The 25,702-nt window shown below is 35.8% G+C and overlaps 3 protein-coding genes across 4 annotated transcripts; all 3 read right to left on the bottom strand.

Annotated features, from left to right (window-relative positions):
• Positions 1-892: 892 nt before the first annotated feature.
• On the bottom strand, positions 893-1,886 carry LOC104212158 (early nodulin-like protein 3). The gene is made up of 2 exons (XM_009761361.2): positions 1,715-1,886; positions 893-1,242 (listed from the first exon to the last, which is right to left on the bottom strand). Exons 1-2 carry the CDS (start codon positions 1,884-1,886, stop codon positions 893-895), a joined length of 522 nt encoding a protein of 173 aa, XP_009759663.1.
• Positions 1,887-4,595: 2,709 nt separating this feature from the next.
• On the bottom strand, positions 4,596-10,222 carry LOC104212157 (uncharacterized). Its single transcript, XM_009761360.2, has 9 exons — positions 9,925-10,222; positions 9,062-9,121; positions 7,925-8,092; positions 7,156-7,222; positions 6,783-7,042; positions 6,599-6,679; positions 6,418-6,445; positions 5,517-5,629; positions 4,596-4,840 (listed from the first exon to the last, which is right to left on the bottom strand). The coding sequence occupies exons 1-9, from the start codon at positions 10,126-10,128 to the stop codon at positions 4,727-4,729; spliced, it is 1,095 nt and encodes a 364-aa protein (XP_009759662.1). The 5' UTR covers positions 10,129-10,222; the 3' UTR covers positions 4,596-4,726.
• Positions 10,223-20,079: 9,857 nt separating this feature from the next.
• LOC104212156 (ADP,ATP carrier protein 1, mitochondrial-like) lies at positions 20,080-24,545 on the bottom strand. 2 transcript variants are annotated; one of them, XM_009761359.2, is made up of 4 exons: positions 24,443-24,545; positions 22,405-22,918; positions 21,193-21,564; positions 20,080-20,617 (listed from the first exon to the last, which is right to left on the bottom strand). In XM_009761359.2, the coding sequence occupies exons 2-4, from the start codon at positions 22,894-22,896 to the stop codon at positions 20,318-20,320; spliced, it is 1,164 nt and encodes a 387-aa protein (XP_009759661.1). In that variant the 5' UTR covers positions 22,897-22,918; positions 24,443-24,545; the 3' UTR covers positions 20,080-20,317. The 2 variants fall into 2 exon arrangements, with proteins under 2 accessions (XP_009759661.1, XP_070009999.1); XM_070153898.1 differs by lacking the exon at positions 24,443-24,545 and having other exon boundaries at positions 22,405-22,959.
• Between the last annotated feature and the right edge of the window lie 1,157 nt (positions 24,546-25,702).

Raw genomic sequence — 25,702 nt, 5'->3', positions numbered from 1 at the left:
TTATGCGGGTGTAGTCCTCGTAGATTTTAAGAAAGAAAGAAAGACTTCTGAATTTATAGTCTAAAATAAATTATAAATAATTGCGTGACTTTAAATCAATTGTTAAAGGTAAAATAAAAATTCTAAAGATAAATTATTTTTAAAGATAAATCACATTGGGACGAGAAAATACTAATTCTCTTTTCTCTCTCTCCCCTATCTCCCTATTTACACTCCACAACCCCCCCCCCCCCCCACCCTCCACCCCAAAAAAAAAATCGTTTGAAGTATCAAAATGGTATACATATTGACATAAAATAAATTTTATATGATTAGTGCTGTCTAACTTGTTATAGTACTTTGTTCACGATCAAAGCAAGGTATTATAGATATATAACTAATTAGTAGTAGTACTTTATTTCTAAGTAACTTTACAGAATAAAAATTCTTTTTACATATAAACCAAAATGATTCAAAGTTTTAATGAACCAAAAGCATCAAAATTATTTTGAAACCATAAACAGAAGTTGAGCTAAGATAGCGCATTCTCTATGATGAAACACGGCACTGTTCTTCAAAAGTTAAAAGCTATATTATTTAATTTACAGTAACTTTTACTGATCATGTAAAATTATATACTAATTTTTACCAATATTATAAGTAATTGAATATTTTTCTTCCTGTAGTCAATAATGTCATAAAATTTTCGACCACAAAGTTGAAAAGACTTGCATCTACTAAATCGTAACGTTTAAAGTTAAATTATTTAGTTTGACGCACATTTTGTATTAATCAAAGCATAATATAATAAATCAAATGAAAAAGGAAAATACACGAGTAACTATCTTGTCTATAAGCCATCCAAAAGAAACAAATTAAACGACATAATAAATAAACTAAACTACTTAAACAATTAAACCAAGCTACTAAATATTGCTGCCATTATCAAACTAAAGAACCAAAACAAACCACTTGAACCAATACTAGCTGCAGCTGACTTTGTAGGAGCTGGTGCTGATGAAGGTGACGTCGTTTCGATAGATGTCTTATTGTGATTGGGAGATAACACAACAACAATTAATTTCTGGCCATTTTTGCAATTATTAGCATGTCCACTTATGAAATAGAATGGACCTGATTTTGGAAACTTGAATTTGGAATGACCATTTTTGAGAGCATGGATTGGCTTGTCCTTTTTGCATTTGATGTAATCATCTTTGTGAACTATGAGAACTGAATCGTGGTCTTTCTTGTAATTGAAAACTACAATGAGAAAAAAAAATCAAGAAATCAACTCATTTAAACAAGAAAAATCTAAAAAGAATGAAATAATAAATAAATAAATTTAAGTTTTATGCTCTGACAGTATAAAATATTATAAGATTATTTAAAAGATAACTACAATAATAGTGTGCGAAAAGTGAGACTATAACCTAAAAAATAAGGCAAGTTGCTTATCATCTCAATATGTTAAATACGTGACAATCAATAGAATGCAACACAAATACAAAAAGTATATGTATTCAGTGGCGGATGTAGCCTTAGTGCTAATATTTTTTAACACGTAATATTAATATATATATATGTGTGTGTGTGTGTGTGTGTGAAAAATAGTAAAAATGCAAGAAATATTAAATTACGACCATAAATTTAACAGTATAGTAAATTCAGTACTAAAATTTTTAAATATTGAAGCAATAAAATTAAAATCATGAATTCGCTTATATATGTTTACCAATGGTATCATTGACTTGAAAGCGATTTCTTTCGGCCCAATGATTGTATGATTCAGAAGGCTTTAAAATCCAACCATTTTTACCACCAGCATAGAATATATAAGCTTGAGATGAGCAGAAAAATCCCAAGAAAATCAGAAATAAAAAGCTAATATATAAAGGATATTCCATGATTTCAGGAATTCAAAAAGAAGAGTGAAAAATTCAGCAGTCTAAAGATGCAAATTGCAACCAATGAGGAAGAAAATAGAAGAGAGAAAAATGGTAGACTATTAGGAGAATTTTTTGGGGGATTATTAGTGGAAAACTACTAGCAATATTTATAGAGATTGTGTATGAGTTTACCGTTGGGTTATTTTGGGTGTATATGGAAAATCTTAGCTGTGAATTTGTTACTATATGTTAAAACCTCATAAATTTGGTGAGGTAGAGTTTAAATGTTTAATGATGAATGAATTGTATTTTCCTGAAAAATGTTTACATCTTGCCTTCTACTGGAGAAATAAAATGTCATTCCAAATTCGAAAATAACGTTTTTCTTAACGGTATAATTTATTTATTTTTTACTATCAATGTTTTACATTGTTGTAACATGTTACTTTTTCTATTTTCTAAGTAATAAATCTCACTTATTATGGACGATAATCTATAGCTATTTTTTAAGTTGGCTGATAAAATAAGATACATGTTTCTTTCGCTTCGATTTTTATTATTTGCTATTGTTACTGCTTGTTGATACTAGCTACTATTTTTTTCATCTAGATCTTGAACCGATGGTCTATTGGAAACAACTTCTCTATCTTCTTAAGATAGGGGTAAGGTCTGCGTATACACTACCCTCTGCATCCCCACTTGTGGGATTACACTGGGCTTGCTCTTATTATTGTCGTACTGTCAATGTATAAAAGTTGGAGTAACTCATTCTAAAAATAAGCAAACGAAGAAGCAAATTATTGTAATTACTCGAGAAAAAATAGTATGTATGTTGGCGAATTCCAAATTCGAAAATAATGTTTTGCTTAACAGTATGAAAAAAAATTATAATATCAGTGTATTTTAACTTGTTATAACATATAAAAGTTGGAGTAACTTATTCTATAAATAAGCAAACGAGAAAGTAAATTGTTATAATTACTCGGGAAAAAAATAGTATGTATGCTGGCAAAAATGTCATTCCAAATACGAAAATAACAATTTTCTTAACAATACAAAAAAATTTACACTATTTATAATGTATTTTAACTTATTGTAACGTGTTACTTTTCTTATTTTTTAGGTAATAATTCTCACTTATTCATGGACGATCATATATTTTTAAGTTAGCTGATAAAATAAGATATTTATATTATCAGTATATAAAAGTTGGAGTAACTCATTCTACAAATAACCAAATGAGGAAGCAAATTGTTATTATTACTCCGGGAAAAAAATAGTATGTACGTTGGACAAAATATAACGTGTATAGCCAAGTTTTTACTAATTATTAGCAGTCATAATGAAGAAAAAATAACGTTCCAATTAACCACTTTATTGTCCGTTACTATTTTATTATTTTTTTGCAAGACTAAATTATTGGACATTAATTTTGCATAATCCCTGATTAGGAAATTCTATAAGGTTTGAAAATTATAAAACTTGAAAGGAAAATTCCGTAAAAATGCCTAACAACTTATTAGTTTCTATAGCTTTTCTAGCCCATTAAATCAATTAAAATAATATCATGCTACTGTTATTAAAAAAACAGCTTATAGAAATTAATTTTTATTAGTTAATCAGATTCTTAAACACTTCGAAAACTATAGAATCTTTTAACAGGATTTTGATTATATAGCATTTCATAAGAGACAAAGTTCTATCCGTGATTTAATTATTTTTTCTACAGCTAATAATAACCATATGGTTAGGTGTATTCTAAGAATAATTCGTTATAGACTCCTCGTTTTTCATTTATGAAAACGATTCAATCATCGTCAATTTAAATTTTAATGGAATCAGTTATATTTACCTTTCTTGACCTGGAATATTATTATAATTAACACTTTCAGATCATTGGCAATTTATATTCTGTCAACATCTTTTTTCCTCTAAACTAGGGAACTCACAGCTGTTGCTCGTCGAGAGCGCTCTGGGTAAACTCTGCTCCGGCGCAATTAGGGGCGGACACACGTTCAACGAAGCGGTTCACGTAATATCGCTTCGTCAAAAAACTTTACTAAATATATGTATTAATCCTGTGAGACATCAGATAAGTAGGAAAAAATGACACCGTTTGACATGTACAGATTGTCTTATGGTGCATTGATTATGTGTTTGATTTTGTTCTAAGAGGTTAGAGGTTTCTAACCTCAACTAGCTCATATTTTTTCAAATATTTGAGAGGACCTCTGTGGTTAGAATTTGTGGTCAAGTAAAATTGAATTCGACCTAACTTAAAACTCAACAAAACCAATGAATTAAAACTATTTCTTGTCTAGAAATATGATAATTATACTAGTAGCAATCAAATTAAGTGACGAGCTTCCTAATCATCCCTATTTTCTTTTTATTTTTCACCTTACTATCTTGTTTATTACATGTGCTTAAGACTAGGCATCTAGAATGAGAAGAAGTAATTTCCTTATACAAGGAGAAGCGTAGAAGCTAGCCAATCCTGTTTCCATTATTAGTATTAGTGATTCCCCACTTCCTTGGGTTCTTTTTTGTTAGGAGTCAATTGGGGATATTACTAGAGTGGTTAGGAGAGGATTTTTTTTAATCTGTTATTGTTTTTGTTTTTCATCTATTTCCTGATTTCGGTTGATGGTACTGATATATCTCTTTTCGTCTTCTTGAGTCGAGGATCGGAAACAGTCTCTATGGAGACTAAAGTGTCTTCCATGATGGTGTGTAAACTAACCATTTCTACTGATATTGTTAAGTTCAAGGTGTCTATTTTGAACTTGCAAAAATACAACATCGGCATTTTTCAACAAGAGAATGTCCAAAATCAAGTACTCAACCGAAATAGACATCTATTTCCTCTGCATTTTGAACCTTGATACTGGCTTTGTGCTACGACCAACAGTCTGCTCGCTTGGCTTGATATCAAAGGCACCAGCGCGTTCAACAATACTTCCAGTAAAAGCCTGCACAGTGGTATTTTCGGCTAATTCTGAGCAAAAAGTATAATTGTATGGGAATGTAGTTTACTTCTGATTAGGAGGTACAGGAAAAAGGCATACAGGCAAAGCATTTAAATCATAGTCCTAATAAGTCTAATACAAGGCAAAATATGCATACAACTGTCTTGTTACAGAGCAATATAAGAATACTCCAATAAGTTGAATCAGAGCAGCTACCAGCAAAATGATCAATAATGCAGTGATTGTCATGCAAAATGACGCCGGTGCCATGCGATAATGACATTTTTGATGGACATAAGTAATCAAATGAAAAATGTAGGTCTATTTTCCTTTCCTCCAGCTGCCACAACAAAGAATATATGCTTCGACCACTATTTTCGTATACGATATGAATACACAAACGGATGTGCACCATAGTGAAAGACTGAGCACAAGGGCACTAACAGACAACATGAACAAACCAAGACGTCATTTATTATTTAAGGGGTAACATAAAATAGAAACGCAATTGTTCTCATTTAATGTGGTAGACCCATGCTTTGTCTCTCAACACGATAAAAGATAAAATAGAAGAGGGAAGAGCAGAGAATAAGAGAGAGAGAGGTGGGGTTGGAGTCGTGGAGAGAAACACAAATGGGCTCATGCTGGGTAAGAGTGAACTAAATGGAGAGAACCGTACCTTATTTTCAGCTATCATAGGAACATTAGTATCCTCCTTCATTCGATTCTGTTTTGGAGCATTCTCAGTAACATTGGACTCGTCAGAAGCTAGGCTCCAAGCTAAGCATTCATCTGGTTTAATGCATAAAATCATTTCAAAATGAAATGGAAAAGCAAATGTAAGCACATAAAGCATGCACTGTACAACATACGGAAATGATTAAGATATATTGAAGTTTCGGTTTAACTATAATATGGAGATCTAAAAAGATCAAAATGCATTTGCAGGCAATGGGAAGAAGGTCAAGCAGAAATCTATCGAGTTACAATGTCATTTCCAATTTATTTGTTCCTCCCGTGAAATTTTCACTTCAGCGTGCTTCATTAGAAACCGATTCCGCTAAGATAAACAAAAGATGATGAGTTCTGAAATCAAGAAAATAACTAATGAACTTTATTGATTCGCAGCAGGCAATAAGGATAGCTTCAAGCCTCCTCGGATTTATTTTAGATGTTCAATGATAATAATGGTTATCGATAACTATAAATGGGACATGAAAAAGAAAATAAATCACACTTCTTTTGGTTTCATCTCTCAATGCAGAATGTTACAATAAAAATATTGTACAGGATATCACTAGAGAAAACAGATAAAGCACCAATATTACGGGCCTCATTAGCAGAGAGTAGTCGAAGGACAAAGTTAATACTATGTTCAGAAGGCTTGTTAGTTTGGAAGATTTTATCATTTACTATGACAAATTTCCAGAAAGGTTCTTGAATATAACATGAAGTATCAGAATGAAGCGAATCACCTGCATATTTCTATCATGCTATCCAAGTAGATTTGCAAAAATCCAGCAGGAAGCAGGCACATGAACACAGATAGTTTAATAAAAACATTCGTGGGAAGGGCTTACCTTTAGTTACTGATTTTGAACTTTCAACCTGCATTTCAAAATTTCACATGGATTAAAAAAAAAAAATTATTCATACATTGTAGGGATTTACTTGCAGCAGGGAAGTTCTATTAACAAAAACAGTTAACTGACAATTATTTAATTCTGGAATATATGTTCCAAAGGAGGGAAGGGTTCGTACGTGCAGCTGTTCAGGAAAACTTTCAATGGAGTGATCTCTTGAAGATGCTGCTCTTTCCTTGAGATTACTAGAACCACGCACCTAAATAGTATACCAAATGGCATTTAGCAACAACAATGATAATATGCATTTAAGCATTCCATAATTCAATCTTTTCATCTAAAGTCAATGACCAGCAACCTACTCCAGAATTGTTTATTTCTTGGTCCCGGATGTATTGACCTGTGCTGACATCTAATCCAGATTTACCCAGCTCTTCTTCATTGAATTTATTGTCAATTTCAGCTTCTTCTTCTTCCTTCTCAAGTTCGGGATTTTCAGCCTCTTCTTCTTCCTTCTCAAGCTCGGCAATCCGGGATAAAATGCGAGCATATTCCTCATTTTCAACTGCAAGTTCAGCATCGTCTCCTTCAGAAGAAATTGGAAGCTCAGGTTTCAGGATGCCTGGAAAATAAACCAGTACAAATTTTTGTCAATATTTCAAACAGAAACTGGAATATGACTATATTAAAAATCTTTATATCTAGCCTAGAAATCAGTAAGAGGTGGAAACATGCCAACTGTGGATGACTCTTCAGGAGAAGTTTCCTCAGCATAGTCTTCTCTGATCTCTACAAGACCTTCCTGTCAAAAGTTCGGTTCACCATCAAATTCATAAATGTGTACATAACAAGCAATCAATATCTGAAAAAAGATATAAATAAGCAAAGTTTTTACTGCCAAACAAAATATACCCACTAATACAGATGTGGTGCTCGCATGCAAATGCATTTCAATACGCACACAAATATTGGTTCTAGCCTTCCAGGAGGTAGTTAGGTGCATAGTCGAGTTGTGTCCAAGCTGACCCAGACACCACCATATAAAAAAAAGGCTAATGTTTCACACATTAGCCAGGCAGAGGTCATCCATATTAAACTAATGATGATTGAAAATTTTCCACTGCTGGTAAATGAACAACAATCTTTTGAAAACTTTAAGGACCCAACTAAGCAATTCCTATTTCTTTCCAGAGGCTAGCAAATAGGAGCGAAGGTGGGGGCAAAGGCATATTGCTAGCAACTATGATCTCTCCCCAGGAAATTATTAGAAACTCAAGCAACTGGAAGAGCTAGATTGTCAGTTAGTTGCTATATTAGTCTGACTAAAGCATCAGTCAAACTCAAGTTGAACTCCGTTGATGTTATATTAGCTTACCGTCACAAAACGAGCTTCTCTGCAACTAATAAGCACTGTAGTTTTATTATCACAAATTGCTAACTTAACCATTTAAGATAAGTAATATGAAAGCGTTCAAGCATCCAATGACTGAACAAACAGGCATACCGCAGCCTCAGAAGCTGTAGCATCAAAAAATGAAGCCTCGGCCTTAAGGTCTTGTATCACAGCCTTTACAGATTCCACTTGGGACTCTAAATCCTTCCCTCTTCTTTTCAGTAACTCAGTCGTTTGCTTGGATGTCCTTTCTGCGTAATAACCCTCTCCCAATAGAACCTTACGCCAGAAAAGCAGTAAAACAGTTGTAAGGAAAATAACCCTACACAGAAACTCAAAAATATGACTACCAGGGAATTCAACAACAAGAAATGGCTTCTTTTTTATCAAGAAAGGCAATTCACAGGAACATTTTAAATCAAGAAAGAAGGAGAAAGGCAAAGTTATATGTCTCCTTGGATTCCAAATAAAACCAGGTTAACTAATCTGAAATTAGATAAGCATGCTAAGCGAAATCTTGGTATTCAACTTCTTTTAGCAACCTTTTTTTTTTCAAAATAAAAAAAATCACTAGTTTAAACCATTGTGTGCATCAGCATATAGTAAATGTCATAAACTCAGACATAAATCAAAGTTCAGCAGCTCTAATTCAATATCTTTAACTAGAGCTCAATCCCAAATAATTTGGGGTGTGCTATATGAATCCACTAAACCTATTCTGCTCTATTAGTGTCCAGTTAGATTATTCATCATATAGCTAACAATTTACACTGCCGCAAACCTACTGCATTCCTTCACCTATGCTTCGCGAAGCTCATATAGCTAGAAGCTCTAATATCAATACAAAAGGTCCAAATTTTCCCTAGTACAACTCGAAATTGCTCAAATTTACCCTCTGTTTCACTTTTGGTCCATTCATATCCCCACCGTTAGGAATGTATTGTTTTTGCCCTTGACCCCTAACAGAGCTCTAATGTAAGATAGGTGGACCCCACATGTCCATATATGCACCAGAAAAGAAGTACAAGTTTATCCCTATACTTTGGACTAATGGTTTGAAAAATTACCTTAAGGTTGGAGCTCCGTTAGAGGTCAAGGGCAAGTACAGGACTTTTGCCTAACAACGGGTATGAATGGACCAAAAGTGAAACAAAGGATAAAGTTGAGCAAATTCAAAGTACTGGGGAAAATATGACACAAGAAAAAGATAAAAGTCAGCACCATCATGAAATTATTGAAAAATCTTACCAGAAATTCATTGGTGTGAATCAAACGACCGGGAAAAAATGCTGCTTTTCCAAACGGGACCTGAAAATTTGTAAGAAACAGTACATTAATCATATATATAAGAGTTTAACTTATATACACCGAAGTGTTATTTTACTCTATATAAGTAGAGCTTCTTAAAAGTGAAATTTGTAATCTTAAAAATAAGTCAAATCAAGTCATATTACCTGCTTACAACATGCAAAAGCGACCAGATAGTGTAAAATTCTTTTAAAACTGTCATTGTGTATAAGTTAAATGGACCTGGAGCTAAACTAATATACACCGGCACAACCCCTGTCTTTAATCTTAAGTAAAGTGAACTCAAATCAGTGCAGTGAACAGCCTACCTCTTGGTTCGAAGCTTTTCAAGGAAGCTTCTACTTGTTGAAGCTTTGTTTCCCCTAATTCCAAAAAACAACAATAGAATTGCCACCAAGGGCGGAGCTAGGTGGGCAGAAGGGGTTCAGTCAAACCCCCTTCGCCGAAACTTACACTATATAAAAGGTTAATTTTTCTTTTTCATGTATACTATATATTAGGTGTTGACGCACTTAGCTTCTTTGTGTGTTTATATTTTTTTATTTTTTGAGCCCCGTTGGTGAAAAATTGTGCTTCCGCCACTGCTTGCCACTATAGTATAGGAAAAAGCTTCTCTTTGATAAGCGAGAATTTTCAATCTATCAAGTCAACAAATAAATATCCACTGGTAAATCCTTCTGAAATAATGGCATTTGTAATTTTCGAGATAAAGGAGATTACCTGCTACAACATACCAAAGCGACCTGATAGTGTAAACATCTTAACACTATCAACATTAAACGGAAAAGGTATAAGAAAATTACCATGATATCGTGGTGAAGCTGATCAGGCAATCTCTGAACAAGGTTAATAAGGTTATTGTTGTCCGCGGCGAAATCTCGGAGCAGGTCCAGCTGTTTCTGGCGGTCGGCAATCGTGTCCTGCACGCGCTTCGATGCTTTCTGGGCTTCTTCTACCGGAAACAATGACGATAGTGACGTCACTGTGCCTTTCACTCGTTCTTCCATGGGAAGATTCTAGAACAGTGCAAGCTTTTGCTCTCCTTGTTCAAAGCTTTGAACGCGCTTCAATTTTTTGCCAGGGTTTATTTTTTTCTAACGTAATAAAAATAGAAAGAGTGAAACGTGCCCACAGTCAAATTCCTTATGAGAAGGTGGGTTTACTTGAGAAAATGAAATTTAAAAGGTTTGAGCCCAAAAAATTAAGAATGAGGAAATATAAAAATAAAAAAATTGACTAAAATTTGACTTTTGACGAAAGAAAAATATTTTTAAAATTAAATATAAATACAAATAAAATTTTGTGGTAAATATTTTTTATTGGTTTTCTACTCGGGTATCCGTATTGAAGTCCAACTAATTTAAATTTGTGTTACGTAAGATCGAATAAAAAAGAAAGTACCTTACCATAATTTTTTTCATTATCATGGCTCTAAATTTATGATAAAAATGACATTTACGTACTATATTAGCTTGACTACATGTTAGTAAATCACCTTATTCTGTCGTATGCATATGAAAAAAAATCACCTAATTTTTTGCTTCTACCGAAATTCTTACTCTAGTTTCCCATGATATTTATTTCAGCTACATGGATTGCTAGCCACTTTTGGCTAGCCACTTTTGGATGCCATACATAAACTTTAATTTTTCAGCAGAAAGACAATCATGTCAATAATATTGCAAAAGAAATTGCTTATATATGCAAGTTCGAGCGAGGGAGTAGTAAGAAATGAGTTGCAAAGCCTATATTTTTTACCTTTATGTTTCTTAGTTCCTATATTTGTGAGTATGATTTGTAGTGATGTAGTAGGGGCAATATTTTTGTTACTAAAAAATAGCTCTTTATGGTTCTAGAGAGAGACTCTTACCTCTCTCTTCAATTATGATACCCCCCTAACATGGCTCCATCCCCATCCCTTATTGAGGACCCATTCCCCTCACCACTACGAAAATCACCCGATCCATCGGATCCCACAGTAGCACCAACGGATATTGAAGCTTCTTCAATGAAGAACTCCTTCAAAGAAATTCTGAACGACAATCACTTGACAAAGTCAAGCGTCTATCTCACAAGTTACCATCAAGTGGATGCAGCTCTGAAAGCTCCATTAGAAGAAGAAAATGCGGAGAAAATCCTCTTAATCCATCAAATACTCAAACCTAAGCTCCAACAGCTATGGTGCCCCAGTGAGCACCCAACTATCATCGACTTGGGCTGGGACTTCTTCATTGTGAAGTTTCAAGAAAAAGTTAATATGGAGAAGGCCCTACACGGAGGCCCATGGTTCGTTATGGGCCATTTCCTCTCAGACCGAAATCGGGAACCCAATTATGTTTCGAAAAAGTCCAAGATCCAATTAACAGCCACATGGATCAGACTGCCCAATTACGCACCGAGTTTTATGATAAGGAGATTCTAGAAAGAGTGGGAAAAAAGTAGGGAAATTATTGAAGATTAATACTTGCACATCTGCCACTCTCAGAGGTAGATATGTAGGGATTTGCATTCAAGTTCCCGTAGACATCCCATTTAGAACTTCCATCGTAATTTGAGAGCACGAACAACAGATTGAATACGAGAGAGGGGGAATCTTGCATAAAGGGTGTGGGAGGATAGGTCACACAACGGGGAAGTGCACAGCTACACGAACTCTGAAACCAATGGAGAAGCCAGAATAATCCACGGCGAAACCACAATTAAAGTGAGGCAAGGATTCGATTACAGTGGAGTTCCCTAGACGGACCAGAAGGAAAGCAAGAGTATACCATCCACCAAAACAAGAACACATGGTTAAGAAGGTAAATGGATGGGAGATTGGCCATGTAACGCCGGAGGCAGGTAAGTTTGCCATCCTTGGGGACTTAGGGAAACGATGACCAGGGTTGAAATCCTAACAGGCCAAAAAGTCCAGGGCCAAAGAAAAGACAATGGGGCCAAGTCTCTGTGCCTAGATGGGCCAACGGACTTGGGTCTATAATAGTATAGTCAAAAAAAAACCTGACCGAGTCTTAAACATTTTTGAGGTTAAAGCTTTTAGCCCAAAGCCCAAGCACGTGTCCAAACCCAACTCTAAGAGCGGGCACACGAAGACCACACGCCAAAACCAAATACGCTCCTCTCAGAAAGACCATGTCTTCCAAGGGAAAGAGGTAACAACTAATAGAGGTAAGTTCGATATACCCACCTCTAACCCAAAAATGATACCAACCACCTTCTCCAAAGGTCATATCATGGGCCCACGATTGGGGTTAAATCCATAGGCGATAGCCTCATATTTGATGAATAGGAAAGAGAGCTACTCTCTCTGAGAGAGCTACCCACTAAGAGCTCTCATTCACCTCTCCCTTCCCACTACATTTAGCCTCTTATTGACTTGACAGTCCCAGCGCCTCCAAAAAATTTATAATGATGGGAAAATCGTGTGCACAAAATCCACCTAAGGCAAATGAAGCCTTAAGAACTACTAAAGGGATGCCTTCTACAATCCAATACTCTTTTACCCCCTACTCCGATAGAAAATAATCAGAATCAGAACAATATGCAAACTCCCCCTCAGAACCAGAACATAGAGGAAGAACAAGTGCCTCTAATGGTGACAACAACAACCTCACTGCTACCAGACCACCTTCTCACCTCTTGGATGGAAATAACACTGCAGGGAGCAGCCTTTCCACTAAACCTCTAAATAGGGTATCTGCCAAGTAGCCACTGCATGCCTCAACCATGCAATGTTGAACTATAGGCATCAACTGTGGCTAGAAACCTTGGTACAAGTCTAGGTAGCGCTCAACCAACAAATTAGTTGAGTGCACTGATGGACTAGATCATCCACTCCTTACCCTTCTTCCCCCCTAGTGACATCAGGGGAGGAGATTGTAACCCCCCTCCCTATTCTCCCAATGGACACCAGCATGGACTAAGACCCCACCTCTAGGAAAACCCAGATAGTAGGATCAGAAAAGGTCCAAGAGCACCTGCAAGCCTCCAACACAGAGGTGTCGGTCCTGATCGCAAAGATGGGAGTACCAAAAACAAAGGCAGTGCTCCTACAACAGAAGGAGTTAATAGAGTTCAGAGGGCATGTGGGAGAAGTATTTATCTCACTATGCCCAAAAAGCATGAAACCGTGCGGGGTAAGCCTATGGTTAGCCTCAAATTCAAACTCAAGAGACTCATCTATAAAGCTAAGCCCAGTTCTAATTCAGGAAGACAAACAAGACAGCTCTGTACAAGTGAACCTGGAGGACAACCCTGTGAAAGGGAAGGCCAAATGCCTGAAAAAGAATTCCCCATCATACCTCAAGCTGTTAATAAATTTCATCATCTGGAATGCTAGAGGTGCCAACATTAGTGAGATTAGGAGGCACTGTATTGAGATGGTTAAAATGCACTAAGCCTGCTATAATAGTCCTCCTAGAAACTAAGATGATTAAGCATAAGCACCTGTCAGGAACTGGGATTCTTTAGGCAAATCCAAAGCCCAGTTATTGGCCTGTCTGGGGGCATTGTCATCATGTGAAAGGATGACCAACTCAAAATTGATGAAGTTTCCACCACATACCAGGGTATTAATGTCATGGTCAAGGTAATCCCCTCTTCCAATTCTTGACTTTTCATGGTTGTTTAAGCTAGTAACACTTATGCACTTGGGAGGAACCTCTGGCAGCAACTCAAAACTATCCCTGATAACTATCAGGGGAGCTGGCTAGTAGGGGAGCTGGCTAGTAGGGGGACTTCAATGAAGTCTTGAGAGCTAGAGACAAGTATGGGGGAATTGCATCTCTGCTCTTATGGCTAATCTTTTCTCGCAATAAATAAACCAGTGTAAGCTGATTGACCTTGGTTTTAAAGGCAACAAATTTACCTGACTAACATGAGATAAAGGAATAGAAGTCGACTAATATTGGAAAGACTAGATAAGTATTTTGCTAATGAGGATTAGATCCAGGAATTCCCTTCAAGTACAATTAGCCACTAGGAGTGGGCATAAAATACGAAAAATTGAATTTCAAACTGAACCGAATTAATTTGATATTTCGGTATTAGTTTTTCGATATACTTCGGTACAAAAAATTTGGTATTTCGGTATGGTATTTGGTATTAATTTTTTGATATTTCGATATGCCGAAATACCAAAAATTCCTAAATATAAGTCCAAGCCCAACTCTATTTCTATTTTTCAGCCAAATAAGCCTAAGCCGAATACCCTAAGCCCCCTAATTTCCTAATCCCTTAGCGCGCCTAGCGGCCTCTTTAGGCTTAGAGACAACGGAACTACGGGCACTAGCAAAAGATTAGTTTTCTCTATTTAATTATCAAGATTATATTTTATAAGTTTGCCTTTGAGTGGTTAAATTCTTAGCAGAAGTCAGAAGAGACGTTAGGCAATAGGTATAACATAATATTGGGAGATTTGAAAGGTTTTGGTATGATACCGAAATCGTACTAAACCAAATAAGTAAATACCGAACTACTTTGGTACGGTATTTGGTATGCACAATTGATATACTGAAGTACCGAACCATAGTTATTAAATACTGTACCGGAGTACCGAACGCTCACCCCTATTAGACACCTTCCTAGAACCCACTTTGATTACTGCTCTATGCTTATTAATCTTTGGTTTAGGCCTAGCAACCTCATTAAAGCTTTTAGATTTGAGCCTATGTAGTGCAGCCATTCCTCCCTCACTAATGTGTTGCAGCAGGCCTATGGAGGTAACTGTAACCTTCTTGAAGGAACTACCAAATTCCAAGACCAAGTTACTACTTGGAACAAAACAGTCTTTGGTAACATCTTCCATAAGAAGGAACATTTACTAGCTAGGCTTAGAGGTATCCAAAAATCCAATGCCTACCCCTTCAGTCCATACCTCTAACATCTAGAGGGTTAACTCCAAGAAGACTATTCATCTATCCTTAGAAGTGAAGAGGAATTCTGGAAAATTAAATCTAGGATAAACTGGCTTATGCAGGGGGATGCCAATATAAAATTCTTTCACTCCTCTATTCTCAACAGGAGAAGAAGGAATGAGATCCTAGCCCTCTAAAATGAGGCAGGGAAGTGGGTAGATGACCATAAGAGAATTGAGGATACTATTATCCAGCTCTACTCATCCCGATTCACCACTGATAATCAATCTTCCACCAAAGGTAGAGATACCACCCCTTCATGAATCTCATACCCTTTCACATAGGGACCTAAACATTCTTAGTGCCCCCCAAGGAATAGTGAGATAAAGATTGCTTCATTCTCTTTCAAACCTTCCAAAGCCCATGGGCCTGATGGCCTACATCCAATGTCTTACCAAAAGTACTGAAATATTCTTGAGAGTAAGGTAACCAACTTTTGTAAGCAGATCTTCTACAACCTTGAAATGAACCCTAAGGTCAATACCACCCATCTGTGCATAATCCCTAAATGTGCTAATGCAAATGTGCTGAAAAACTTCAGACTTATTAGCCTATGCAATACTATGTACAAATTGGTCACTAAAATCATTGTTAACAGAATTAAGCATATGCCGCCCTCTATCATAGGCCCTAGCCAAGCTAGCTTCTTATCTAACAGGAGAGCCTGCGATAATACCATTATTGTGCAAGAATCCATTAGTCATTTTAAGAAAATGAAAGGCAGAAATGCCAACATGATCCTAAAGATTGACCTGAAAAAGGCCTTTGATAGGTTAGAATGGTCTTTTATCATAGACACATTGCTTTACTTTGGTTTCCTTAGCACCACCACCAAACTGATTATGTCCTGCATCTAGTTCTATTTTTGTGCTTGTCAATGGGAGTATGACTGAGTATTTTAAGCCTAGTAGGGGCATCAGACAGGGATATCCTATATCTCCCTACATATTCATAATCTGTAGGGAGAAACTTTCCAGAAACATTGATGCAAAAGGGCAGAATGGGAAATGGTTTCTCATAAAGATCAGTCAAACAGGGCCAAAAATCTCCCACCTCTAAGGTTTAGCTGTAAGTCTGGCCAAAAGGTAAATAACATCAAATCTAAGGTTATCTTCTCCACAAACTGCCACCAAGAGGAAGTAGATAGACTAGCTAGGATATTGACAATTAAGCCGAGCCTCTCTTTTGCTAAGTACTTGGGCTTTCCCATCTTCCACAAAAGACCCATCAATAGAGACTATCAGTTTACAATAGATAGCATGCAGACTAAGCTTGCAGGCTGGAAAACCCATTTCCTGAATATGGCTCGGAGACCGATACTAGCTAAGTTCTTTCTTGGGTGCATCCCTGGCCATGTCATGCAATGCATAACACTCTCATCCCAGGTGTGCAACTAAATTGATAGAATTAAGAGAAATTTCATCTGGGTTACCACTGCTGCAAAAGGAAAATGCACCTAATTGGGTGGAAAACTGTGACAATGCCTAAGGAAGAAGGGAGGTTTGGGAGTGTAGACAGCTGAGAACAGAAACATTTCCACCCACTAGCCTAGCATGGAGGATGTACAATAATACAAATGCCATGTGGTTCAGGGTGCTATTCCACAAGCACTGTACTAGCAGAAACCCTTCTAGGTAGGGGTGTTCATAAAAACCCGAAAAACTGAACCAAACTGAAAATCGAACCAAACCGACCGAAAAAATCGATACTTTTTAGGTTTGGTTTTGGTTTTGAATTTTAAATATCGATCAAATTTGGTTTGGTTTTGGTTTTAATCAAAAAATAACCAAAAAAACAAACCAAACCGACTATAGAAGTAGCTATTTAAATTTATTATTATACCTATATATATGTATATTTTTATATAAAGGTTCTAAAATTTTATGGTACATATTAGTCGTTTATATTTTTAGTCTATTTTTTTACTATTATAATAATCTAATTCTTTGTCTTTACATTCTAGTTTAGTTGATAGTTTTCTTTTGTTAAGTACAAGAATTTATTTCATGTTAAAAATAATTAATTTTTAATTGAGTACGTAAATTATTTATTACTATTTGATTCAATTATCATCAATATATCTTGGTAAGTGATAGATTTCTCAAAGAGTAATTGGTTTGATAGTGTTACGTTAAAAATATAGTCTCCGAAATATGTGTTTGATAGTGTCTGTCTCATATTTATGAAAAAATAGGATAAATAACTGAAAAAATCGAAAAACCGACCAAAACCGATAAAAAACTGAATCGATAAAAAATCGACTTAATTGGTTTGGTTTGGTTTGGTTCCAATATTTGAAGAACTGACTTACTTGGTTTGGTTACTTTTTACGGAAAAACCGATCCAAACCGAACCATGAACACCCATACTTCTAGGCACATTGCCTCTAGGGCTTGGCAAAATGTCAAAAATGGCTGGCAGGTCTGTAGTAAGGCTATTAGATGGGTAGTTCATAAGGGGGTAGAATTAACTTTTGTGGTGACAAATGGATCCCTGGTATAGAGTCCCTTAAGAGCATTATCGGTGGCCCACTCAACAAGGGGGAGGAGAGTTTGAATGTAGGCACATGCTATAATGAGAGTCACTAGGACATCAGTAATATCTCATTTGACCTCCCTGAGGAGGTAGTGTCCACTATCAAGTCTATCTTTGTTAATTCCAATTCTGGCAATCTGGATAAGATTATTTGGAACCAAACGGATAGTGGCCTCTTCTCAACCAAAACTGCCTATACCCTCATTGGAAGTCAGAACCATCATCAAGTCTACAACTTTGGGAAAGACTTCAACTGGACATGGGGTCAAAAATTGTTCAACAAGATAAAATATTTCCATTTTTTAGTAACCCATACTGGCCGTTGTTGTTGTTGTTGTAGTAACCGATACTAGGTTCCCTACAACTCAATACCTACACTCAAGGGGTATGAACCTAAACCCCATGTGCTTCTTCTATAACAACAAGGAAGAAACCATATAACACCTACTCTTCAAATGTGACAATGCTAACCAATGCCGGCAGAAGTTAGCTGAGCAAAGTCATTCCAACCTTAGTATCCCAAACTTTGTTATTAGCCAAGCAGACCGGGTGCACACTCTTAACAAGGTTAAGCACCAACCCTTCAATGACTTTCTTAAATGGGGTCACTTAATCCATTTCATAACCAGGAACATCAATAGCTTCAACCATAGGAAGGATATGTCCCCTTTAGAGTCGCCACTAACAAGACTGCAGAATTCTTGCACATAGCAATATGAGGAAAAGAGCCCAGACACAATATCGTTATCTCTGTTAAATGGCAGCTCCCAGGTAGGGGTTGTTACAAGCTAAACACTGATGGTGCTTACAATCAAAAAGATAAAATGGGGGGAATAGGAGGGGTAATTAGAAACAACAATGGGGATTGGGTAACAGGGTACATGGGGAAAATCAAGTGCACAAATACCCTCCATTATGAGCTAACAACTTTCTTGCAGGGCCTAAAAATGGTAATATCAAACAATCTAGTGCCCTCGGAGGCCATTGTGGACTCGACAGAGATAATACAATGCATAAATAAAGGTCATCTAATATATGATCCCCTGATTTGTGAATGCAGGTCTCTCCTAGCAGCGCTGGGACATCTACCAGTAAACCACACATTCAGAGAGGCAATAGAGTGGCGGACAAGTTGGCAACAAAAGCAGGGAAACAATTGAGAGAATGTATCAACTTTTTGGTAGTTCCTCCGGTGTTTGTCAATGAAGCACCTTTGGCAAACACCCTAAGAACTATTTGTGAAAGAAAAAGTAAAAGTTGTAATATTGTAAATGTAGCATTGGACTACTCACCGTTTGGTACGATGGGCTTAACTTCTCAACAGTCCAATGTAAGAACAATCTTAACTTAGTATTATAACATAGTATCCTCTTGACAAAAAAAATATCTTTGTTACTAGCTTCTTTTTTTTTTGGAACTGATTGAGTTAGTTTGCTTGTTTAGTAAAGTCATTCTTCATGATCAATTAGATTTTCTAAATACCCATAAAAGTCAATAAGAAATAAATATATAAATAATTTTAATTTTAATTTGTCTTTTAATATACTTAATTATAGATATAACTCATGGGGATATACGTGTAGGATTTTCATATTATATTAAGTTTAAGTGTTTAATTTTAAAACACAGTAGGTGTATCTAAGGCTGAATCAAATGGGGTATTTTAGCGTAACTAATCCTTAAATTGTTTTGAAGGAGTGAGCGTAATTCCTAAATGCAATTTATAGCTGCAATTAACGATTGCGATTTATAGCTGCAATTGGCGACTGCGAATTATAAGTCGCAATTGGCGACTGCGAATTATATAAGTCGCATTCCGGTATATAAGTCGCAATTGCTAAACACCTCCCTTTGATCACCAGAACCCTTCACCCTTTCGTTCATGTTATTATAGTTACCGTCACAAAACGAGCTTCTCTGCAACTAATAAGCACTGTAATTATATTTACACGCATCGCTAACTTAATATTAATCATTCAAGATAAACTTTATATGACTCGCAAGCATAGAGTGCAACATAGCCGATCTCAACTTGCTCGGATTGAAGCTTAGTTGTTGTAAAGTTTTCTAGAAAAAGGTCAATTAACTGATGATACTAATGCAAAACATACTTCACAATGTGAATTCTCAACAAGAAACTTTGCATTCTTATTGCTCGAGCCTATGCCTAACCAGCGGCGGAGCCACCTTATGTTAAAGGGGTATCAATTGACACGCCTTCTTCGAAAAAAATTACATTATTTAACTAGGTCAAAAATTTATTTTTATACATAAATAGTATATGTTAACTCTTATTTTCTTCATATGTTTTATCTTTTTATATTTTAACACCACTTATTAAAATTTTGGCTCCGCCACTGTCCCCAACTAAGCCACCATAGCAATTTATACTAATATTACTACAGATCTCAAGAAACACAAAGGAATTGAAGCAAAACAACTCAGTATAAAATTTGTGAAGGAACTTGCACTTGATGAAAATGCTCAATAGAATAAGACTATACACTCTCAAGGTAAATTGTAGTACATCTTTTCATATAGACAACCACAGATGTAACTTTGAAGTAGCTTCTAACGGTAAAAGCAACCACAAATTTGTATAGTTTTGCATAAACTTTCAAGATATAACTGAGGACCTCTAGACTCTCGATAACATTGTTCGCGAAAATTATTCAAAAGCCAGACACAGACAACAATAATCTACACAACCTTAACCGGTCATCTTCGGCATTATCACTGCACCATATTAACTGCCGCCACCAGATCCATATTTCTTTCCGAAAACAACGAGCTGCAGTTTATCATACCCTGCTAGCACACCAGCACCGGCAACAGCACGTAGTATATTAGCTCCAGCACCTTTGAAAAGTGACTTGGTGCCTTCTCTTTTCGTTATCTGAGAAAATGCATCTAGTGAGCCCTTGTACTTGACTGCTTCTCCTGAAGTCATCATCATTCGTCGACGCACTGTATCAATCGGGTAAGACGCCAAACCAGCACCAATAGTAATACCCCACCCGAGCAAAAAACTCGCAAAGAAACTATCCTGTGAACACCAAAACTAGCAACAATGTTCAGAGGCAGATCAAAGATTTAAGTTCTATGGGTTCAACTTTACGATTCTTATCATTGAACCAATCATATATTTGAAGTTATGGGGTCGTATATACTGTATATTGCAATTTTAGTAGATTTTTGCACATAAATTTGTACTTCGCATTGAAAGTACTGAGTTCAAATTAATCCGGTATTACAAAGTTGCATCCACCCGGACAGCGTTAATAACAGTGGTGGAGCTATTTATGGTGAAGGCGGTTCAATTGACTCCCCTTCGCCAGAAATATATATGTAAATTTATATATATATATATATATATATATATATATATATATATATGAAGAGCTTTTAGTGCAATGCTTTTTGAATCGCCTTGTTAGAAATTTTTTACTCCACAACTGATTAATAGCCACCAATTCTATGCATACAAAACAGTGAGAGACAAAAATAATGAGGACTAAACACACATAAATCATACATATATATGCATCTAAACAGTTAGCATGCATATTAGGACTTCATGAAATAAAAAGCACATAGAACCAGAGGATAGATACTCCATACCTGCAAGTTACCAACTAGAACCAAAGGTTTAAGGGAATCATATATTCCAAAGTACAAACCACGGTAAACAATTATTCCCACACATGAGATGGTGAATCCGCGGTAAAGCCCAACAATACCATCAGATTTGATGGTTTTCCGGTAAACATCAAGCAAACCATTAAACTGCCTCTCACCGCCCTTTTTCGCAGCTTTAGCATCATTAGCTAGGCGAGTTCTAGCATAATCCAGTGAGTATACGAACAAGAGAGATGATGCACCAGCAGCACCACCAGATGCCAAGTTTCCTGCAAACCATTTCCAGTAGCCATCCCTCTCTTTCTTGAAATTAAACAGTCTCTTAAAGTAATCTTTAAAAGCAAAATTCAAGGCCTGTAAAGACAAATCTTCAGTATTAATAGTAGTAAAGGTCACAAAAGAAAATACTTTTATCGAATCAAAATAACTGATGCAACTCGTAAGTTCCCTCGTTTCCAATGCCTATCACTAGAAAGTTTCAAAAGTTTCACAATCGCTGCAACAATTTTCCTTTGAGAAAAAACACAACCAAAGAAAAATGGAAGCCCGGTACACAAAGTATCCCGCGTTCAAGTAGGGTTCAGGGAAAGGCCGCACCCTAAGGGGTGTGATGCATACAGCCTACCCTAATGCAAGCGTTAGTGGTTGTTTCCACAAGCTCGAACGCGTGACCTATAGGTCATACGGAGACAACTTTACCGTTGCTCCAAGACTCCCCTTCCGAGAAAACACATTCAATTCAACAATAAAGAAGTATGTTTAACAAAATGCAGTGAACACTATTCAGATGATCAATGGTAGAAGCACTAGATATTCCGTGTTGTTGGTAACATCAAATTTAGCCATTTCCTGCATCTCTGGTACAGAGGCGAATGCCGCCTTTTGGCTATGGGTCATCTGACCCCAGAACCTTCGACACGGAATACAGATATATATGTAAGAACTACTAAAATCTCAACAAATGTCATATCTGAACCGATAATTTTAACAGTACAATGAGTTCAGTGTGAGGTTGAACGCATTAAATTTAAATCCTGGATCCACCTCCACTATGGTAGGTAAAGTACCCTCAAATTTGTCTAAGAAGAAACCAAAAAGCATTAAGTATGACAAAAAAGTAAAGTAACACCCTACTTTAACAATAGTAGACAAATTTAATTTTGGATCAACCAACAGAAAGTAAGGTTAGTAAACCTGAGTGGGGAAATATCTGATGACATTTGCGGTATTGCCTCTCCAAAGAGAAAGGACGCCTTCATCCTTAATAGTTCTTGTAAAGCAATCAGTAATCCCTTTATACGGTTCAGAAAGTCTACCGGATTTGATCATCTCGTCCTGATTCTGTATCAAAAGCTTAACTCTCTCAATTGGTGCAGCGGCCGTCTTAGACACAGCAGCAGAAACTCCTCCCATTAGAAAATCGACGATAAAACTGGTGGTTTTCTTTTCTAACGGAGCTTCAGATGGAGCCCGTATAAGAACACAAGCACACAATGGCTCAAATTTCAGGATAGTAGCTTGGCGAATCGCCATAAAAGGACCGTGTATAATTTCATTGACATATCCAACAGTCATATTGTGTGAACCAGTATGCTTAGAATGTGTGTAGGGAGATATTCGAGAGAACAGGCACGAGCGCCCATGTATTTTCTGATATATAGATGGATGTTGTGAAACATCCCCCATGTTTTCAGATCAATGCAGCGACCTGTAAATAAGACAGAGCAAATATTATGGCATCTTAGAGGAGCAACAACTTCCAGTCTTCCAATAAACCAAACAAATATACACTAAAATAATGTTAGTGTCAGTTCAAGTAGCAAGAGCAAAAGTTTATTCAAAAAGCAAATAGTTAGTAGGGGCGAAGCTATGTTTGGCCGAGGGTGGTCAACTGAACACCCTTCGCCAAAAAATTATAATGTGGATAAAATTTTACTTGTTATTGATTAAAAAATAGGCTTTGAACACCCTTGCATAGCCCACCGGCAAAGGATGTTCAAATTCTGAACACCCTTATTCAATTTTCTGGCTTCGCTACTGATAGTTAGCCTCCTATATGTGGCGGGTGCTTGTGAAAAGCAACTTTGGATATTAGCATTCCTAATAAAAGGAAAATTCTCGGCATTTGACGAAGATCTTTCTTTAATAGATAGGAATAAATGTTGGATACATAGGATAATCTATAGGATCCATTCGCTTCTTTATCTCTAAATTTTTGATAGAGTAATTCATAAACGAGAAAATAGAAATTCAATCACTATTGATATAGTAATCTTAAAACCAGGATCACAAACACATTCGTGCATAGATTGGGACAAAAATTGGGAGTATGAGGAACCATATACACCACCATAGATTACTAAACGTACAATTCCACAGGAAGTATAAAGTTAAAATATTTCTAAATATAGAAAGTTGTTCTTTTTATGACAGACTAAAAAGGAATCTGAATATAAAAGGGAGGATATCACATAAATTGGGACAAAAGGAAGTACTTCCTTTGTTCCATTTTACATGACATAATTTTTTTGTTAACTATGATTTTCCCGACGTTTCTAATTATATTCTTTAACTACACAATTATTACTTAAATCTTATCTCAAAAATAGTACTACTAAAAAAGAACAAGTACTCCATGAAACATGTACTTCAAACAGAGTAACCATAATAGTAACAGCTCGAGCTAAGATAAAAACAAGAAAATGAACTGAAATTGATATCAATATATCATATGACACAATCCTAAACCAAATAAACTTCACAATACAATGATCAAATGAAGATGAATGACATTCAGAACCAAACAGAATGATCACTAACAAAAACCAAGCAAGCATAGTTCATACTTACATATATATATATATATATATATATATATATATATATATATATATATATATATACCAAGCAAGCATAGTTCATACTTACATACATATATATATAAAGAAAAATAGTATTTAGCGGGGAATTGATCCCTCCTCCTTAGGGTAAATAACTCAATATTTAACCAAGTACACCTTCGGCCGAGGGCCAGGAAATAGTATTGAATCAATTTTAAAAAATATATACATAAAACACTTAGTTTCGCTGAAAGACCATAAGTTCATGTACCTATATAATTTGAGCCTAAATCCGCTCTTGTATTATATATATATATTCACACACACACACAAATATTGCACATAGTATAGGTGGTTGTGTGTGTGGAGAAAGAGAAGAGAAGGAACTATACCTAAGAAAGTTGGCTAGAAAATTGGAGTGGAGTGAGAAACCTAAATTTTCCGCAGAAGCAGAAAAAGAGCAATTGAGAAGAGAGTAGCGATATGAAAAACAGAAAAAATGAAGTGTCTTCGAGAAGGTGCTCGGTCGGTGGAAGAGTTTTCCTTATTGACCCTAAATTTTCCGCGAAAACTTGTCTAACTGCCATTGGCGCGTTAAAACCAACGGTTAGACTTGAATTCAAATGTTCACCCCCATCAGTTATACTTGTCTTGGATAAAAAACCAAAGAGTCTTAAGTTATATTTACTGACAGTATAATTAAATTTTACATGTTACCTTTCGGATTAGCCGAGTCGGTTGAGCAGGGAACTTTCTATATAGGAGGTCTAGAGTTTGAAATATACTTGCTACCTCTTCAGTCGAGCCCATTGCACGAGGCTTGTCTTATGTGGTTTACCCTCCTATGTAGTTTGCGGGTTATTGCATAGGACCAGAGTTTATCTGTCCGCATCTGAGGGATAGTGATTGCGGATTTCCTTGTTTAATATATATACTCACTCTGTTTACGATTTATCCATAATAATGATAGCATTTCTATAAGTCCTGAGAAATAATTTAGCGAATGAGTAGTTAATGGTAATGATAAAACAGGAAAAAAAGATTATTTTTCTCTTGATTTATATTAGTATAATAGACAAGTAAAAGTTAAAATATATTTTTGTTATAGTGGATAAATAAAAGTGAAAGGAGTGAGTATGTTGTTTGACCGACTCTACTTATAATATAGGTTACTCACCCTTCTTCTGAGTTGTTCATGATTGAGCTTACACTTGTAATTAACTTTTAAATAATATTGTAATTGTACAAAAATTAATTTCAGCCGTACGAAAACCAGAACTTGTAAATTAACAAAGGCGAAGCTCATCTCTCCAAAAACTTTACTAACACTGCTTGTTTGGATGGTTGTTATCATTGCATGGTATTGTATTGTTATCTCAAAATAATATTTGTTTTGATTATTTAGTTAAAATTAGTTATATTGTATTGTTAAATCTATTGTTTTGAAATAATGAAAAGTCCCATTTTTTAAAACAATCGATTAGGTGTGGTGGGATTGTTTCCTATTTTTCTTTTTATTTATGCCCTAACTTATTACTTTATAATTCCATTTCACCCTTTTATCTTTTTTATTTTTTTATTTTAACTCCAACCTATAACCTACGTTTTGTCTCTTTTTTCCTACTGCCACTTCCAACTCCAACGTCAGGTAT

This window comes from Nicotiana sylvestris, chromosome 8 (assembly GCF_000393655.2).
Source record: "Nicotiana sylvestris chromosome 8, ASM39365v2, whole genome shotgun sequence".
Taxonomy (NCBI): Eukaryota; Viridiplantae; Streptophyta; class Magnoliopsida; order Solanales; family Solanaceae; genus Nicotiana; species Nicotiana sylvestris.
This window is presented reverse-complemented; position numbering and strand designations above follow the sequence as displayed.